Source organism: Nycticebus coucang, chromosome X (genome assembly GCF_027406575.1).
Source record: "Nycticebus coucang isolate mNycCou1 chromosome X, mNycCou1.pri, whole genome shotgun sequence".
Lineage (NCBI taxonomy): Eukaryota > Metazoa > Chordata > Mammalia > Primates > Lorisidae > Nycticebus > Nycticebus coucang.
The window spans coordinates 160,440,670-160,461,449 of NC_069804.1; the positions used below are offsets into that span (position 1 = coordinate 160,440,670).

Sequence of the window (20,780 nt, forward strand, 5' to 3'; positions counted from 1 at the left end):
CTGTAGATGTCTGCTAAATCCAAATGTTGGATGGTTAGGTTTAAATCTAAGATTTCTTTGCTCACCTTCTTGTTGGAGGATCGATCCAACACTGCCAAAGGAGTGTTGAAATCTCCGACGATTATGGAGCTGGAGGAAATCAAGTTGCTCATGTCTGTTAGAGTTTCTCTTATAAATTGAGGTGCATTCTGGTTGGGTGCATAGATATTAATAATTGAGATCTCATCATAGTGAATATTACCCTTAACAAATATGAAGTGACTGTTCTTGTCCTTACTTACTTTTGTAGGTTTAAAGCCTATTGTATCTGCAAATAAAATTGCAACACCTGCTTTTTTCTGATTACCATTTGCCTGAAATATGGACGACCATCCTTTCACCCTGAGTCTGTATTTGTCTTTTAGGTTAAGATGTGACTCTTGTATGCAACAGATATCTGGCCTGAGTTTTTGTATCCAGTCAGCTAATCTGTGCCTCTTTAGAGGACAGTTTAAGCTGTTCACATTAATGGAGAATATTGATAAGTCTGGTGAAGTTTTGGGTATCGAGTTTTTCAAAAGTCCAATGGCCATTTTTAATCCTTTCACCAGTGTGGAAATTGGAGTTTGATCCGAAGTTTCTGAGTGAGTTTACTTTTATGGTATAGTATTGGGTTGGTCATTATGGAGGATAGGTCTGAGAATATCCTGAAGAGCTGGTTTGGTTATGGCAAATTTCTTCAACTTATGAATGTCATTAAAGTATTTAATTTCTCCATCATAAATGAAACTCAGTTTAGCTGGATACAAGATCCGGGGTTGAAGGTTATTTTGCTTTAGGAGATTAAAAGTCAGTGACCACCCTCTTCTGGCTTGAAAAGTTTCAGCAGAGAGATCTGCAGTCATTCTAATATTTTTCCCTTTGAAGGTAATGGTTTTCTTTCTCCTGGCAGCTTTGAGGATTTTCTCCTTCATATTCTCTTTAGTGAAGTTAATTATGATATGCCTGGGGGATGTCTTATTGGGGTTGAGTCATGCTGGGGTTCTGAAGCTGTCCGCTATCTGAATTTCAGAATCTCTAGGCATGTCTGGAAAATTCTCTTTCATAATTTCATGCAGAAGGGCCTCTGTGCGCAGCGAGGCCACTTCATCTGTTCTGGAACTCCTATGATTCGGATATTTGCCTTCTTCAAATTATTCCAGAGGTCTCTGAGACAGTGATCCGTTTTTGCTCTCCATTTCTCTTCCTCTTTGAGAGTTTGGGAGCGTACAAAGGCTTTCTCTTCGATGTCAGAAATCCTTTCTTCTGCTTGCTCCATTCCGTTACTGGGGGATTCTACTGTATTTTTCATGTCTTTGAGGGCTGCAAATTCTTGCTTCAGTGTGTCTAAGTCTTTGGTGGTTTTGTCTTTAAATTTGTTAAATTCTTGAGACAACTTTTGAATTTCTCCTCGAATTCCTAATTCCACTTTGTTAATCTTGTCTGCAATCCAAATTCTGAATTCGATTTCTGACATCTCAGCCAGTTGTTTATGAATGGAATCTTCAATTGCATCTGCCATATCTTTCCTTGGGGGGGGTTGATCTATTCTGGTTATTCATGTTACCAGAGTTTTTCCACTGATTCTGCCCCATGGTTGTTTTACTCCCTCTGATTTTTTCCCCTGGGGCTTTGTCGAGGGCCCATACAGTGTTGTGGCCTGAGAAACTGGGGCCCTGTCTGGTGTGGTGCGGCTAAATGGTTCTGCCTTGTTTTCAGCTGGTTTCTGTTCCACCCTAGTGAAACAGACACTTTGGATTGAAGTCTCAGCTGTGGAGAAATATCAGCAATTAAGTCACCCCGCCCCCCCACCGGCAAACAATTTGAAAAGAAAAATCAAACCTTCCTACCACCGTGCACCTAGAGCACCACCTGATTTGTCCTCAGGTGATTGGTTCAGTTCAAAAATGTCCAAATCAATTGTTTCAGTCTGCACCTGTCTCGGGTGAGAGAGTTTAAGAGGTCTCTGGGAACTGGATCACAGGGGTCTGGTGACTACTCTGGTGTGGCTTGCTCCAGTGCTGCGTGGAGTCAGGAGAAGCCACCCAGCCTATAAATCAGTCTGGGAAGGTTGCTGCCTCCTTCCCCACCTTGCACCACTTCACACCCAGTCACTGATAGCCCTGCAGTTGGCTGACCCAGTTGCCTGTAGTGAATCGGTACTCCAGGAGTTTGTACCTGCCTGAATCACAAGGAAGTCTGCCAGGCTGCTGCCATCTGCCTCTTTCCAGCAGGAGGAGGTGAGACCTGACAACCTCGGGCGCTAGATGAAGGTTGAGGGGTTTTTCACTCAGGTCCAGTCTCGCCCCTGATTAATGTTACTGACAGAACAGAATAGAACAACTCTGCGTTTCCCCTGCAGAAGAGAAGTTGAATTGAGTTCCAAATCAGCTTGTCTTTGCTCTTGTATCGTCTATAGGCTGACGATCCCCTGAGGGCCAGGTGTGTCTTAGGTTTAGTAAAGTGGACCTCTGGGTCAGCCCCCCCTTGGGAGTTTCCCTGGTTTGCAAGTTGGAGTTGCCTCAGGCAAACTCAGAGTCTCTGGTTGCCCAGGGAGACAGGGGGTGTGGCTTCAGAATATTCTGTAGTGAGCCGTATTGCTAGCAAAAGAGGGCTGCTGCCTTATGACTCAGGCAACTGTTGCTCCAGTGTAGCTCTCCTCCGGCCAACCATCCTCTCTCCACTCCCGTATCCCAGAGTCTGCACTGACTGGCTGCAGCACAGCACTGTCTGCACCCGTCCAGCAATTGCCCAAGAGTCTGGACCCCTGGGGGACAGGTCTCCAGACCTTGAAGCGATAGCAGAGGGGAGCGCGGGGAGCGCTGGAAGCCTGGGGTTGCAGGCAGAGAACACACACAGCTTTACACAGTTTTATGCCTGGCGTATTGTCATCAAAAGACGGCTGTCGCACTGTGCCTCAGGGAACTGCCACTCCGGTGCAGTCCCCTCTCCGTCGACTGACTGGGACTGGCCTCCAGACCCCAGTGTGAGCGAAGGGGAGCGCTGGGAGCTCAGAATTCCAGGTAGAGACTATATACAGTTTAGACAGTTTTATTCCTGGCATGAGGACGCCGTGGCACCCTAGTAGGGGAGGTAGGTCCAGTTTTTAGAGGGTCTCTCCCATGGAGTGTAGTGGGAGAACCTTTGAACTCTGCCCAGTTGTTTGTGGGGCACTCCGAGCCGTTCTCATGGGGGAGGGAACTCCCGTCCGCTTGGTGATGGATTTTGTACCTTTTGTTTGTATCCTTGGGGTCGCAGCTCACCTCAGCGGGGTTGATGTGCGTTCTACAACCTTCTCTCTTAGTGCAGCTCAAATCCACCACATTACTTGCTGAATTTTTGTCCTTTAACTCTCCTTCTGGATGGGAGCCTCTGTGGAAAGCTGGCTTCAGTCAGCCATCTTGTCTCCTCCCCTCCTTTCTCTCTATTTTAATATACCTTCTTTTCCCTTTGCCTTAATTCATTTAAGCCATCACTTACAATACTTAATTCAACATTTATAGCACCATCTACCATCTACCCTGTAATATTTATGGCCTTCACTAGTATTTGAAAATTGGACTTGACCCTTGTCATTCCCTAGCACGGCCCATGTGAAAAACATCTCAGACTGAGAGTGATCGATTTCCATCATCATCTCAACTACTTGCAATCTAATTTTTAAGTGGATTCCTCTGCATGTTACACATACACACACACACACACACACACAAAACCTCCATCTCCTCAGCCTTGGTTGGCTGATTTAAGGGAGAATAGTTATAGTGATTTATGACTTCTCTTTATGACTTCATTGATGAAGGAGTGTTTTGGAGGCTCAAGATAGCTCAACAGAGATGTTGAGAAAGGGTGGCTATCTAAACATAATCAGAATGATGTTATTTTGGAGAAAATGTGAAGTATTTGAGGAGCGTGTACTTTTTCCTTACATCATTGCCACTGCTACATTTTTGTAAGTGGGATGATTCTAATTTCTCTACAAAGTCACCATTTTCACAGTGGCTGGCAGACCCCCCTACTACACAGAGGAAGAAGCACGTGGCTGGACATCCTGAGGCCTGGCTCCTGGCCTCCCTTGGTATGATTAAAGCTCAAATATCTTGTTCTCTGAGAGAAGAATTCTAGCATACATTTCAGTAGAAAGAGCTTTTGACAGATATCGGGGTTCTAGGGTATCCTCCACTAGTAACTAAATGTGTCGCTTATGGAAAGGGACTTACCTAGTGTCCTTATCTGTTCAGCAAAAGAACTGGTCTCATGTAAAGTATGAAAATGTCTGCATACAAAATGAACATTATAAAGGCTCTTTGTGGCTACTAAGCATGCTCATCTTTGACAGTTTAAGTGCTTTCTGAGGGCAATCCAGTGGGTCAGCAAATGGATTGACTGTGGCCTGCTGTGTTGGCCAGAATAACAGGTTCACATTACCAGAGGGAACCATATGTGAGGTTAAATGTGGTAGCCTGGCATGGCTAGTCATGGGTCAACCTCTGCAAACTCTATGCCTCCTGATCACAGGGGTATAGCTCTGTGCTGGGTTGTTGCTTTTTTTTCTGTCTTGCCGATTTGGCTCACTGTCGGCATACAAGGAACTGCCTGCACCTCCCTGAAAGTCATTGCCAGGGTAGTCTGGCTCTGTTGCTCAGACATATCCCATTCCATCTGTTCCTCCCTGAAACAGGGCTGGCTACCCAGCTTCGGATCCAGGCAGTGAAAGAGAGCAAGCAGAAGTGCCACAACTTCTAAGTTGGAGGCTTCCTAAGCTACTCAGCACGCTGCACGCCCTGCATCTCAGTAGGCGCCAGATGGATTGCAAGTCAGACAAAAGGTGGAATTAGCCATTCAATCTGACCTAATCCACAACTCCAACTTGCTCTGATCACACACAGGATTCTGCCCACCTGAATGACAGGCTTGCATTTTCTTCCTCTGACATAGCCTTGCTGCCTGACAGGTAAGTGGATAAAATTAAAGGGCTCGCGGGTCACATCCCAGGAGCCTTCATTGATGACCCCACACGATCTCTTCCCCACTCTAATCCTGGCATTATTTAGGGGGGGACTATTTTGGCTCCCAAAGCACCCTGTGGTTACCTCACTGTAGCACTTAAATACCACATTGTTATTAGATGATCTTCTTACTCTTAAATCTCTAACTAAGCAGATTCCAAATCCATCAAGGCAGAAGAGTAAAGGGCTAAATGGGAGTGCTCCCATGGTATCAGCTGTCAGACTCTTCATAGCTACTCCTCATTACTCTTAGACCAAGAGCAAACTAAATGCAGATCATAAGGAAATCATTCATATATGGGATTAAAAGTATGAGAGAAAAAAGTACTAATCATAAGAATGGCATTTCAGATTCTGATACATTCAAGCTTACTGATTTATACAAAATTTCTCAACAATTACTCGGCTAAGGATGTTTTAAAACATTCATTTTATGTGCAATACTAGACAAAGATAAAATATACTAAATTAAACTTATATTTTCATTTCATATATGTAAAAGCATGCATATTAAAAATTTTAGACAGGAATATACAGAGATAACACTATGTTCAAGGACTAGAATCATTGATTATTCCTCCCTTAATTTCTTAACTTTCTATAATGGTTACACATCATTTTAACAATTAAAAAGTGATTTTTGAGTTATAGCATAATGGTTTATACTGGCATAAAGCATTTTTTAATTGAAAAATTGTACACATTTATAGGGCACATAGTAATGTCATGATACATATAGCATAGCATATTGCTTTCTTACTTTTACTTTTTTTTTTTGAGACAGAGTCTCACTTTGTTGCCCTCAGTAGAGTGCTGTGGCATCATAGGTCACAGCAACCCCAAACTCAGTGATCCTCTTGCCTCAGCCTCCCAAGTAGCTGGGACTACAGGCGCCTGCCAAAACCCCCAGCTATTTTTTAGAGATGAGGTCTTGCTCTGGCTCAGGCTGGTCTCAAACCTGTGAGCACAGGCAATCCACTCGCCTCGGCCTCCTAGAGTGCTAGGATTATAGACATGAGCCACTGAGCTTGGCCTAGCATATTACTTTTAATGAACCCTGAAAGGTATCTGATCTACTTCTTGAATAATCCAAAAGTTCAGATACCACCTTAAAAATGTTTTTTCAAAAATTCAGTTTAGGGTGGCTCTCGTAGCTCAGTGGGTAGGGCGAGGGCCAAATACACAGAGGTTGGAGGGTTTGAACCCAGCCTGGGCCAGCTAAAATCAAAAATGACAGCTGCAACAAAAAAATACCTGGGTGTTGTGGCAGGTGCCTGTAGTCCCAGCTACTTGGGAGCCTGAGGCAAGAGAACTGCTGAAGCCCAAGAGTTTGAGGTTGCTGTGAGCTGTGATCCCACAGCACTCTACCAAGGGCAATATAGTGAGACTCTGTCTCAAAACAAAAAAAAAATCAGTTTAATTTCATAGGAACAAAAGTCTATTTTTGTTCAAACTTTTAAAAAAACATCACACTGTCGCCCTCTGTCTCCTATCAAGATTATGAGCTTCTTGAGATCACCTATTGTATCTTGTATTTATCTATGTAACCCTGCACAGTGGTATAAAGTAGATGCTTAATATATTTTAGTTATTATTAGTAGTACTATTCTTGGGTCCAATTAAAGTTTTTGTCCAAATTGGTCATTTGGAGACCACAGGTGGGCACACTATAATCCTCTCAGTCTCAATTTCCTCATGTATCAAACAGAAATAATTATAGTGCTTGTTTCATGAGCTTTTGGTGGGTAAAAATTAATGAGACAACGTGTATCAAGTGCTCAGTATGCAAGTTTGTTCGTAGTACACACTCAACACATATTATTATTATTTTCAGCCATGGTGCATATTTGAGGCAGTTTGGATTTTGCATTTTTTTGAGACAAAGTCTCATTCTATCAACCTGGGTAGAGTGCCATGGCATCATCATAGCTCACAGCAACATCAAACTCATGGGCTTGAACAATCCTCTTGCCTCAGCCTCCCAAGTAGCTGAGACTACAGGCACCTGCCATAGCACCCAGTATTTTTTTTAATTTTTTTTATTTATTATTAAATCATAGCTGTGTACACCATGGAATGTTATGCAGCCTTAAAGAAAGATGGAGACTTTACCTCTTTCATGTTTACATGGATGGAGCTGGAACCTATTCTTCTTAGTAAAGTATCTCAAGAATGGAAGAAAAGGTATCCAATGTTCTCCGCACCCAATATTTTTTCTACTTTTAGTAACGATGGGGTTCTTGCTCTTGCTCAGTCTGTTCTTGAACTCCTGAGCTCAAGCAATCCACCTGCCTCAGCCTCCAAGTGCTGGGATTGCAGACGTGAGCCACTGCATCCGGCCCTTCATTTTTTCTTTCTTTTTTTAAAGGAGATACAATTTCTTTTCAGAGGGGAAAAGAACCTTCCTTCTGTCTCCCAGCCTGTATCCAGCCTCAAAATCACATAAGAGAAATTCTCAAAACTGCTCTATAGCCCACACATTTGGTCAAATAATGTCAGAAAATTCAGCAAAATAGTGACCTCCATGCTGCTATTGTGGGACTGCACCATGGACCACCATTCTCATCATAACCAAGGAGATATGCAGACAATACTACAGCAGGAACTACAAATCACGACCTTCTCCAAACCAGGACGCAGGGACTACACATCCAGAGACTGTTCTAGAAAGTGTGAACATTGCCCCTGCTAGTCTCACCCTGTCCATGGACGATCAGTACTGTTTCTGTTGATCAAGACGTCCTGAGAAGGAGAAAATGTTCAGTGATAGAAAAAGAAAAAACCCTCAAACTCAAAATCCTCCTGAAAAAGTAATAAGAGACAAGTGAGAAGAGGGGCACAGTGCAAAGGAACCTGGCACACACATCCATGAGGAGGACAATGGAAAACTTTTAATTTTTCACTAATAATCAACAAAACAGGGCGGCGCCTGTAGCTCAGTGGGTATGGCTCTGGCCGCATACACTGAGGCTGGAGGATTCGAATCTGGCCTGGGCCAGCTAAAACAACAAGACAACTGCCACCAAAAAATAGCCAGGTGTTGTGGTGGGCGCCTGTAGTCCCAGCTACTTGGGAGGCTGAGAAGAGAATGGCTTGAGCCCAAGAGTTTGAGGTTGCTGTGAGCTGTGACACCACAGCACTCTACCCAGGCGACAGCTGGGGATTCTGTCTTAAAAAAAAAAAAAGATCAACAAAACACCGAAGAATTAAAAAGAACTAGCTCAATCTGTAAACCACTCTACATGGCACATAAAAGCCACCTAGCTCAGCGTGTGTGAAGCGGGAGGCCCTTCACCATGCCAGAAGCTTGGGATGCGTCCAAGTGTGATATAGATCATGTTTATCTACTTAAGGATGTATTTATTCAGGTCTCCTACTGTTAAAAGCCTGATTATAATATTAGGTACGCATCCTCCATAGTTCTACCAACTGCTCCTTCTGTGCCTCACACTGAGATTCTTTACTCAAAAGGTAAGAGTGAGCTCTGGCAAAACCCAAAGAAACAAAACAATACCCCTTTTGATATGCAACAGCATATCACAAATATCCATAATTATACAGTAGCGTTTAAAAAATGAAGAATATGCCAGGTAGGTACGAGGTGCCCAGATAGGGTCTGCCATTTCTGCAAGAATGGAGTTAAAAGCATTTTTCCAAAGCCACCTCTGTTAACAGAGAGTGCATGCTAACGATGAATTGGGACTAATTTGAAAACATTCAGCTGCTTGGGAGTGTGTGCATCAATTCCCTTCCTTCATAATTTATACAGCATTTTGATTGTGGTTTTCAGCAATAAATAACTGAAATGAGTTCTAACTGCTCAAAGATTTAGTCTTATGTCTTTACCGCTGTTTTTTATATTCTCCAAGATAGCCCACATTCAACTTTATATGCAAACCTGAAATGGTATTCAGGAGAAGGAAAAAAGGCAGCCAATAGATCTTTCACTTGGGGAATTGAATATAAGATCATATTCAAAGTGTAGCATTTACAGTCCAATGCTGAATACATAAAATATATGACCATTACAAATTCACCTTTCATTGCCAAGCTGTGCTCTTGTTGTGGCATATCTTACTGCTAGATTAGAGCTTTTAGCATGATGAAGGTCTCTCCCATCTTCACCTAGATGCAGACTTGGTGCTTTCTCTGGGCCGTGTTTATACCTGTCACGATGTCCCACATCCTGGAGAGACAGCTTACAGAGAACCTAAGTCATTCACCAAAGTGCTGCAGCCGCATAGAAGGTGAAATGCCTCTAACCCCGTCTATCACCTGTATGGGACCACACTGCCTCCAATTCCCATGCTCTGCTGAATCCAAAGGGAAAGATCAGCCAGTGTTATCTTCTGGAATAAGCCCCAAGGAAGTAAATCCAACATCGCAAATATTCAACCAATACAAGTTTGGGTAATACTACAAAGACAGTTTCACATGGGTCATGGTACTGGAAAAAAAATATACGTAGCATGTAAAACAGTGATATGGTTAAACATATATGTACTTAAACCAGGAAATTTTTGCAATGGCTTACTAGATTCTTCTAACTCAAACCTAAACCTCAATGTATGGATCAAAGCCAGACTTTCATGGATTTTGCACAGCATAAAATGATTAATCAGTGCTGTGGCTTCTTTTTTCTTTAATTTTTGAAACTCATAGTACAAATCTTGCATTTGTCCTTACAGACATATGTCCTTGCCCTTCATAGTCCTAAACTGGCTTCCCAAAGTCATCTCCTGACTTTCCCATCCCCGCCCTCCTTGCTCCTTAGTCCATGACACACCCACCATTACTGTCACATGCTTTGTTGCCATTCCCCAGTGACTAGCTCAGTGTGAGGCACACACAAGGCATTCCGCAAATCTCTGTTGAATGAATATCAATGAATGACAAAAGGAGGACAGCACAAGGTTTTTTGATAACTGTGCCGATGTACAGGAGCAATTTTCACTTACTTTCCACTCTTAGATGTGTTCCGGGCCTTTGTGGATGACGGAGGGTTGGCACCTGGGTTAGTGTTTGGAGAACCCCGTCTATCTTTACTATACCCACAGGAAACAAAAAAAAAGAAAGAAAGAAAGAAAAAATATAAACAACAAGGACCACAGAGACAAAAAAGCAATTAGTCACAATATTTAAAGACTTTCAAGGTCAGCCTGCCTCTCTCTCCTCTCTCTCTCTCCTGTCAAAATAAATCATGATCTTACCCAGTGGTGCCTTTCAAAGGTAAAAAGAGTGGGAACCATTGGTCAAGTTCAAAGAAAGCTACCCTTTTGGCATTCAAAACTTGAGCTCACGGATTCCATTCATGATAGCACCACAGCCCAGGCCCCAAGGGAGACTCTAATTTTTAAAAAGTATAAAAATAACTAGTATTTAACATAAAATCTTTTATTTTCAAACACAGGATTCTCTGCATTACATGTTCAGTTCTGAAGCTGCTGAATTTTAGTGAAGTATGTGTATGTCAAATGACTTCTAAAAGTCTTTGGGAGATACTATCAGATGAATTAATAATTTCCTCTCATAATGTTACATGGGAAGGCCGTGAATTCAGATACTTTTTCAGGAGAAGCACCACCTGCTTCCTGAGTAATTGAATTTAAATCTCCACCTTCAATAACTCCATAGCTTATGTCAAACCTTGGAAACAATTACAAAATAAATCACAAGGAAGGTCTGCTTAATCTCATCAGGTTAATAAACGCAGACAAATTAATCACCTAAAGGTAAACAAAAAGGAATAATTGATTGGAGCCTTCTTGATTACTTTATTCTATTTCCTTTATCAAACTATTTTACCATTATCTTCAATTCAGCCGCTCTGCCTTGAAATTATTACTTTACTTCATTTTCAGATTTCCATGGAAACCAATTCAAAGCCCTTCTCTCCCCTTGATGATGTGTGGAATTATTTATCCTGATTTCATCAGAATTTTTTTTTTTGTTAGTAAGGTCTACGTCAGCATAATCTTTTATAAAAATGAAGATAAAAAGAAAAATGCACATCTTGGCTTATAGTGCAGATAACAGAACCTTCCGATGGCACAGAATATTGTCTCAGAAAATGTCAAAGAGCTTTCTAGATATTTATGAACCTTTAAGCACCTCTGAAATAGGTGTCTGCCAAGTAGTTGTATTTATATGTGGGGTGGGCTGGGGGGATCACATAAGCTGTTCTGCTATGTACCCATCGGCTTCAAATAAGTACATGGATGTGATTGGAACAAGAGATAATCACAGGATTGGAACAAGAGATAATCACGGGTTCCTGGTGATTGCAAACGTATTAAAGATGTGTGTGGGTACAGATAAAGGCTAATCAGGAAGGATCAGACAGATAGCAACAGTCCCAGGAGTTTGCATGCAGTGTCCAGAAGATCCAAAAGGCAGCTCTTTGAAGTGGGAGACACCACACCCAGGTGAGCTCTGATTCTGGTGGGTGGGTAGCTCTGAAGAGAGTGGGCACACATTCTATCATAATGGCTTCCTGGCAAAAGATTTTTTAGGCTCAAGAGAATGGAAAGAGAGGAAGTTAACGACTTAATGGGACATCTAAAGCAACTGGAAAAGGAAGAATATTCCAACCCCAAACCCAGTAGAAGAAAAGAAATAACCAAAATTAGAGCAGAATTAAATGAAATTGAAAACAAAAGAATTATACAACAGATCAATAAATCAAAAAGTTGGTTTTTTGAAAAGGTCAATAAAATAGATAAACCTTTGGCTAACCTAACAAGGAAAAAAAAGAGTAAAATCTCTAATTTCATCAATCAGAAAAAACAAAGACGAAATAACAACAGACTCCTCAGAAATTAAAAAAATCCTTAATGAATATTACAAGAAACTTTACTCTCAGAAATATGAAAATCTGAAGGAAATTGACCAATACTTGGAAGCACATCACCTTCCAAGACATAGCCAGAATCAAATGGAAATGTTGAACAGGCCAATATCAAGTTCTGAAATAGCATCAACCATCGAGATCTCCCTAAAAAGAAAAGCCCGGGACCACATGGCTTCACATCAGAATTCTACCAAACCTTTAAAGAGGGACTAGTACCTATATTACTCAACCTTTTCCAAAATGTAGAAAAAGAAGGAAGACTACCCAGCATGTTCTATGAAGCAAACATCACCCTGATCCCCAAACCAGGAAAAGACCCAACAAGAAAAGAAAATTATAGACCAATATTACTAATGAATATAGATGCAAAAATATTCAACAAGATCCTAACAAACAGAATCCAGCAACATATCAAACAAATTATACATCATGACCAAGTTGGTTTTATCCCAGTGTCTCAAGGCTGGTTTAATATACATAAATCCATAAGTATAATTCAGCACATAAACAAATTAAAAAACAAAGAACATATGATTTTCTCAATTGATGCGGAAAAAGCTTTTGATAATATCCAGCATCCCTTCATGATCAGAACATTTAAGAAAATTGGTATAGAAGGGATCTATCTTAAACTGATAGAGTCCATCTACAGCAAACCCACAGCCAATATCGTATTGAATGGAGTTAAACTGAAATCATTTCCACTCAGATCAGGAACCAGACAAGGCTGCCCATTGTCTCCACTGCTCTTTAACATTGTGATGGAAGTTTTAGCCATTGCAACTAGGGAAGAAAAGGCGATCAAGGGTATCCATATAGGGTCAGAAGAGATCAAACTTTCACTCTTCACAGATGATATGATTGTATATCTGGAAAACACCAGGGATTCTACTACAAAACTCTTAGAAGAGATCAAGGAATACAGCAGCATCTCAGGTTACAAAATCAACATTCATAAATCGGTAGCCTTTATATATACCAACAATAGTCAAGCTGAAAAAACAGTTAAGGACTCTATTCCATTCACAGTAGTGCCAAAGAAGATGAAATATTTGGGAGTTGATCTAACAAAAGACATGAAAGATCTCTATAAAGAGAACTATGAAACTCTAAGAAAAGAAATAGCTGCAAACGTTAACAAATGGAAAAACATGCCATGCTCATGGCTGGGAAGAATCAACATTGTTAAAATGTCCATAGTACCCAAAGCAATATACAAATTTAATGCAATCCCTATTAAAGCCCCACTGTCATACTTTAAAGATCTTGAAAAAATAATACTTAGTTTTATATGGAATAAGAAAAAAAAACCTCAAATAGCCAAGACATTACTTAGAAATAAAAACAAAGCAGGAGGAATCACGCTACCAGACCTCAGACTATACTATAAATTGATAGTGATCAAAACAGCATGGTACTGGCACAAAATCAGAGAAGTAGATGTCTGGAACAGAATAGAGAACCAAGAGATGAATCCAGCTACTTACCATTATCTGATCTTTGACAAGCCAATTAAAAACATTCAGTGGGGAAAAGATTCCCTATTTAACAAATGGTGCTGGGTGAACTGGCTGGCAACCTGTAGAAGACTGAAACTGGACCCACACCTTTCACCATTAACTAAGATAGACTCTCACTGGATTAAAGATTTAAACTTAAGGGTGGCGCCTGTGGCTCAAGGAGTAGAGCGCCGGTCCCATATGCCGGAGGTGGGGGGTTCAAACCCAGCCCCAGCCAAAAACCACAAAAAAAAAAAAAGATTTAAACTTAAGACCTGAGACTATAAAAATACTAGAAGAGAGTGCAGGGAAAACCCTTGAAGAAATCAGTCTGGGCGAGTATTTTATGAGGAGGACCCTCGGGCAATTGAAGCAGCTTCAAAAACACACTATTGGGACCTGATCAAACTAAAAAGCTTCTGCACAGCCAAGAACACAATAAGTAAAGCAAGCAAACAGCCCTCAGAATGGGAGAAGATATTTGCAGGTTATGTCTCCGACAAAGGTTTAATAACCAGAATCCACAGAGAACTCAAACGTATAAGCAAGAGAAGACAAGTGATCCCATCGCAGGCTGGTCAAGGGACTTTAAGAGAAACTTCTCTGAAGAAGACAGGCACATGGCCTACAGACAGACAGGCGCATGGCCTACAGACATATGAAAAAATGCTCATCATCTTTAATCATCAGAGAAATGCAAATCAAAACTACCTTGAGATACCATCTAACTCCAGTAAGATTAGCCCATATCACAAAATCCCAAGACCAGAGATGTTGGCATGGATGTGGAGAAAAGGGAACACTTCTACACTGCTGGTGGGAATGTAAATTAATACATTCCTTTTGGAAAGATGTTTGGAGAACACTTAGAGATCTAAAAATATACCTGCCATTCAATCCTATAATTCCTCTACTAGGTATATGCCCAGAAGACCAAAAATCACATTACAACAAAGATATTTGCACCAGAATGTTTATTGCAACCCAATTCACAATTGCTGAGTCATGGAAAAATCCCAAGTTCCCATCAATCCACAAATGGATTAATAAATTGTGGTATATGTACACCATGGAATATTATGCAGCCTTAAAGAAAGATGGAGACTTTACCTCTTTCATGTTTACATGGATGGAGCTGGAACATATTCTTCTTAGTAAAGTATCTCAAGAATGGAAGAAAAAGTATCCAATGTACTCAGCCCTACTATGAAACTAATTTTTGGCTTTCACATGAAAGCTATAACCCAGATATAACCTAAGAATATGGGGAATGGGGAGAGGGAGGGGAGGGAAGGTGATAGGTGGGATTATACCTGCAGTGCATCTGACAAGGGTACATGTCAAACTTAGTAAATGTAGAATATAATTGTCTTAACACAGTAACTAAGAAAATGCCAGGAAGGCTATATTAACCAGTGTGATGAAAATGTGTCAAACTGTTTATAAAACCAATGTATGGTGCCCCATGATCACATTACTGTACACAGCTATGATTTAATATTAATAAAAAAAAGATTTTTTAGGGACCTGGAACCATAGCTGATATCCTGACAATATGGACTAATTAAACAAAAGACTCTAAATCAAAAGAATTCAAGACTGTCTCTTTCAATGACATAGCCTAATGCAAAGGACACAATATGCTATGTAATGTCAAATACAAGTGAGTCTGGACTTCCTCACTTCTACCCCTGGTCACTGGCTACTGACCTTCCTTCCTCCTAGGAAACTTGACTGGACAACTTCCAAAACAAGGGATCTTTTGATGTGTCTCTGACACAGGACTGGGCTCAGAGTAGGTGGTCATTTAACCCTTCCCGAGTCACTAATCTCAGGCATCCACATGCTTTTGAATAAAAGTTACATCCATTCCCACTTCTGGATTCCCACCTCACAGTCCTCCATATCTGCATTACAAGTGAGTCTGATTAAAGTCCAAGCAGGGCATCGCAGAGCATCAGGGAACACTGTGGACTGACAGTGGCAGTCTTATTATCGTTTAGTGGCACTGGGTGGTCCTGGAGCAGTAGCCCTTTACTAGATAGGAATAAGGATCCCTCTGACCTACAGCCAAATCCTGCAAATGTGGCTCTGTGGGAAATAAAAACAAACACATTCCCAGGAGTAACTCACACAGGGAAGGTAAATACATGGCCCCAAGACTAGGGATGAAGGTAATCAAGTAACTCAAAATGTTTATTCTGTGCAAATTACAGGTACAGACCCATTAACAGCAGCAAAATGTTTCTGAAGGTGGTGGCGGGATACAAGAAGAATTTGTGGCAGGCTTGGATGCTTGGAGCTTAATTTTGTACATATACAAATGAATGTTGTATGGAAATGTTTGCCCAATGTTGACAGGAAAAGTCCTTATTTCTCCCCAAAGATCCAGGCTGGGTAGCTAAGCCCGGGTAAGATATTGTCATTCAGAAACCCTGAGACAGAAGGAGATCTAAAACAATGATATCAAGGACCTTGAGTGTTCCAGAAGTGCCCCATGAGAGATACAGAGAAAATATTGCAGCTACAGATTGTCTGGGAGCCTCAAAGATCTGGAAAGACACAGGTCAAAGACCCCAAGATTACTGCCAAAGACTCTGGTCACTGAAACATCCAGCAATCCCAGGGATTTACAGAAATAAACCTTGCCTGTTTCTAGGATATAAATATATAATTTGGGGTATATGAGACTGGTGAGGGACTGCCTTGAATCAAAGTTGCTAACCTACGTATCTGAAACAGACCTACTCCAGTTGTCATTCTTTTGATCTGCCTGTCTCTAGAACACCTGTCAGCGTCTTCACTTTCATCTCATCTTTGAGTCGTAATCTCAAAGACAGCAGCCTGAAATCCCTCAGGGGATGGATCCAGCCTTCCTGCCCCCCCACCTGCATAGCTATCCTCTTCTGAGGATAAGCTGCTTTCTCCTGCGCCTCAACCACCAAGCCTCATCAAAGGCCTATGAAAGCGATTCCAGGTGAGTTTCTGATAGGACAAGTTAATGAGTGCCAGCCCTCCTTCTGTCCACCTGATCAGCTGTCGGTCTCCATCTATCAATAAAACCTTTTCCCACAGGCTCCCTAAATGTCTCCAACACTACCTAAGTGAAAAAAGAATCCTGCTGTATTATGCATATTGTATTCAGGTGGGAAAACTGCCACTGGCCAACACTTCAGCACTGAACAATTTGATGTTGAAATGGTATCCAGTGTACTTAAACCAAAATAGCAATCAGATCTACTCTGATCTAGATTTTTCTCTTAGGTCAGAGAGGTACTTGTGGGAGATTCTAGTGGTTTAAAGCACTCTACTCACTTTCTTGATGGGCGGCACACAGAAACTTCTGCATTTCCTGTAGTACTTTGTAAGCTTTTTGTGGAATGAATTCATCCTAGATCCATTAAAAAATAGTTGTGCTGCTGCAACTACAAGAGTACTGTGATTTTAAAAATTAATTAAAATAAATTAATTTTCAGGATCCTAGGAAATTGACATTGTATTTCAGAAAAGAGGGGTGGGGTATCATACTTATTGTCTATATACCTTTCAGCATGTGGTGCTTACAGTGTTGCTTATGTTGAATCATTTATCAGTCTTTCCAACTAGCTATTTAGTGGACACTCAAAAAATATCTTTTTCAAAAGTATATATTTTATATATATATATATATATGTTTAGCCACAGTCTTACCCTGTCGCCTTGGGTAGAGTGCCGTGGCATCACAGCTCACAGCAACCTCAAACTCCTGAGTTCAAGCAATCCTCCTGCCTCAGTCTCCCAAGTAGTTGGGACTATAGGCGCCCACCACACCTACCCTGTCTCCCCGAAAATAAGACATCCTCCGAAAATAAGACCTACTTACAGGAAAGATAAGACGTCCCCCGAAAATAAGACCTAGCGCATCTTTGGGAGCACACCTTAAAATTTATTTTGGGGGAAACAGGGTAGCTAGTTTTTCTATGGTTATTAGAAACAAGGATCTTACTCTTGCTCAGGCTGGTCTTGAACTCCTGAGCTCAAGCAATCTACCCACCTTGGCGTCCAAGAGTGTTAGGATTATAGGCATGAGCCATAGCGCCCAGCCTCAAAAAGTATTTGTTGAACACATAAAACTAAAAAGGCTGCATGTGGCCTCAGTGGAAAGAGCTAAGTGTCATAGCTATCAATGTCTGGCACGGGTATCTTCCCTTGCTGAGGAGGGATGGTCTGGGAGAACTGGGTTCTAGTTACTGATCATTGATTGTCATGTGCATCACGAAGAAAACACTTGAGTTTAGACCCCAACACTCCAGGAAGCTGGCTTGGATGGTTGAATAGTGCCTCTGAATGGTAACAATAAGGCTGTTGCATTTACACAGCTCTGAATGGTTCCCTACAGGTGTTTCTGTAAGTGATAACTGAGATGAAACCCAAGCTATTGTCACGGAGTTGTTTGAAGTCTTTCAAACAACTTTGCTCCCTAGAGGTAACTCCTGGCTCCTGAATGCTCCTAAGCTAAGAAAATGCACGTATAATGTACAGACCAGTGATTCTCAACCTTCCTAATGCCGTGGCCCTTTAATACAGTTCCTGTGGGTCGCAACCCACAAGTTGAGAACCGCTGCTATAGACCCTCCCAGGGATAGAAGCTCATCTAGTCTGCCTTTCAAACAGGTGCTTGAGTCTCCGCTACAACAGATGCACCACGTGGACATCTGAAAGGCTTTTAAACCATGATTGCTTCCCTATGAAAGCTTGCTTTTCTCTTTTCTAAGAGGCTCGTCCTTCTAAAGTATTTTTACTCTTGTTCTGTTACTGGGCAAAGCAGCTCTTCAAATATTGATTTCCTTTAATTAAAGCTGATGAGACTTCTGTATTTAATTTTTCTATCTTGTTAGGTTATGTCTTGAGTGGATCTCTTTCTTTGCTTCAAACTTTTTCATTTTCATTTCTTTTACTTGAGGTGTCTGAATTACAGTCCTCACCTCTATAAGCATCCTCTGCCCGTTCTATTTCTTTCTGTTCATCATCTGGCAAAGAAAGGTCAGGTTGCTCAGATGTACTTTCTTTTGGCTTTCCACCCTAGTTTCCCTTTCCCTAACTCTGGATAATGACAGGATTTTAGAGGAGAAGGGAAAAGCTCATCTTTATTGCCAGGAAGCCCAGTGTAACTATGATCTCTTAGAAGCAACCTCATAAGTTCAAGGCATTTATTCAGGAATCCCAAGTTCTAATCCTGGCTGCCAGCAACACATTTAACTTCTTGCTGTCTTAGCCTTCTTATCTTTAAAGTAGAGGGAATTAAACTGATCAGGTAACCCATTCACAGAGAAGCTCACAGCTACTTTGTAATTACAAAGCTCTTGGAAAAGGCAGCCAGGGCACTCACATTCTCTTGCCCTCTCCCCTTCCATTAACTTTTCACTCTAAGAGCTCACCACAGGCCAGCAGGGACTGAGCAATGAGGTCATTGATTATTGTTGCTATTTTGCTCTCTTCACCTCTTGGCACGTGCTGTTTCTGCCCAGGGGGTGGCAGTCACATCCCTGAATGCCTCATTTGGATCAAGAAAGGACATGAGTTGGTTCCTAAATTATATTATTTTCTCATTTAAGCATGGACCTTGGTTACAGACTATCAGAGGCCAATAGGACTGTATTTTATAGTTAAGTGGTATCACATAACTATTGTATTCACGTCTAGCTCTGAGCTCCCCCATTACATCAATGGTTGAGAAGCAAAAATTATAGTTCTGGGATTGGATGGTTTGTGGGTAATTGAGACCTGAAATGTGATGGGAGCCTGGGGTGGGATGGTAGTTATGGAGGTGAAAAGAAAGAAACCCTGTCTGGCATATCAAAATAAAATATGACAGAATCTGGGGATTGACTACATCTGGAGAATGAGAATAAACTCTAAATGAAAGCTGCAGAGAAAGTTTGAAAAGTTTGATGACCGGGAAACAAATTTACTCTGTCAGTGAAAGAGACAGATTACTTAGGTGGGGGGCCTAGGTTAAAGGAGATGATAATGACAGTTTGGAGCAGATGGAGTTGGGTATGGATGGACAGTGTCTGGCAGGCAAATAGCGAGATGGCACGGAGCTCATGAAGAAAGGCAGAGTCACATGTGCAGTCATTGCTACAAGTGGCACTCAAAGCCATGAGATAAGCAGGGAGGCCTGATGGGACTCCATTAATCCATTATGATTAAGGAGTGAATGTTTAGGGACGCATCCCATTCCAGAAACTGCTTATTTCCACCCCACTTCACAAGGATTTATTTTATTTGTACCAGGAGTCCAAATAAAAGAGCCTGAGCCAGCTGACTTATTATGTAGAGATCAGCGCTTGGGGGAATCAAGGAAAGCAAAGATAAAGTTGAGTTATTATTATGAAAATTAATAAGGAAAAGTGCAGGCCTTATTCTTTGTGTGGGCTGGCGGCTTTCTTTCCAGAGATGTCCGTCCTTTTTTTAAAATCTGCTGCAAAATGGAAGAATAAGAGTTGCTTTGAGCCATACATTAAATACACAAACATTAACAAAAGCTGACAAGCAGCAAAAAAAAAAAAAAAACAAGTCAGTGCATATTTTTCATGATACCTGACACCACAGATAAGCCAAAAAGTCCTCACGAATCAGCATGCGGCCTGTGGCCACAGGTTGGACACTCCTGCTTTATCCCATGCCAATAGCCCGCCTCTCCCCATTCTGCTAGCCAGCCAGATTGCTGACCGATTACAAGGCAAGCTGGGTGCCAATTCGTGTCAACCCATTCCCTTACCAGAAACACCTTATAAGGTATATCCCATGCTCTTGTCACCCTGATGTTAGAAGGACAGCTTCACAAATGAGCAAAATGGGCTTTAAACCTTGGCTTCACTTATAGTTCATATCTCTTCTTTTGCTCCTCTTGACCAAGGACTAACCAAATATTAGGAACCTTACTGCCTATTGTACTAAAATCCACTATTTTTCTGTATCATTGCTGTCCCTTTTCCTGTTCTCAGTCATCACTGTGTCTCACTAACTGGCACCGTCAGCCACCCTGTCTTAGCATCCTGGAGGGTCCAGGATGCCATAGCATAATAATATCAGCACAGTTGGGTTGGGAGCTACTGGTCTGGGAGCAAAGGGCTCTGCACTTGAAGAGGCAAATAATCCCAGGCTTCCTGAGTTGAGTGAGTGTAGTGCATTAGGACACTGTTTAGGGATCCTGTGATCATTATCCTTCCCAAATTCCAGTAAGCTTCGGTCATTAGCCCTGGCTCTGCAACTCACAAATGAATCCTTTAAGGCAGAGGTCCTCAAACTTTTTAAACGGGGGGCCAGTTCACTGTCCGTCAGACCGTTGGAGGGCCAGACTATAGTTTAAAAAAAAACAACAAACTATGAACAAATTCCTATGCACACTGCACATATCTT

At 41.5% G+C, this 20,780-nt stretch overlaps 1 protein-coding gene across 4 annotated transcripts in view; it reads right to left on the reverse strand.

Moving 5' to 3' along the window:
- The window catches only part of HS6ST2 (heparan sulfate 6-O-sulfotransferase 2), a 387,013-nt gene that overhangs the window by 58,341 nt on the left and 307,892 nt on the right, over positions 1–20,780 (reverse strand). For 2 of the 4 annotated variants that reach the window (XM_053580633.1, XM_053580634.1), the window contains one exon: positions 9,986–10,072. The exons of the other annotated variants lie outside the window; for them this stretch is intronic. In XM_053580633.1, the coding sequence (XP_053436608.1) occupies positions 9,986–10,072 (87 nt within the window). The remainder of the gene's footprint in view (positions 1–9,985; positions 10,073–20,780) is intronic. 4 annotated transcript variants of the gene reach the window in all.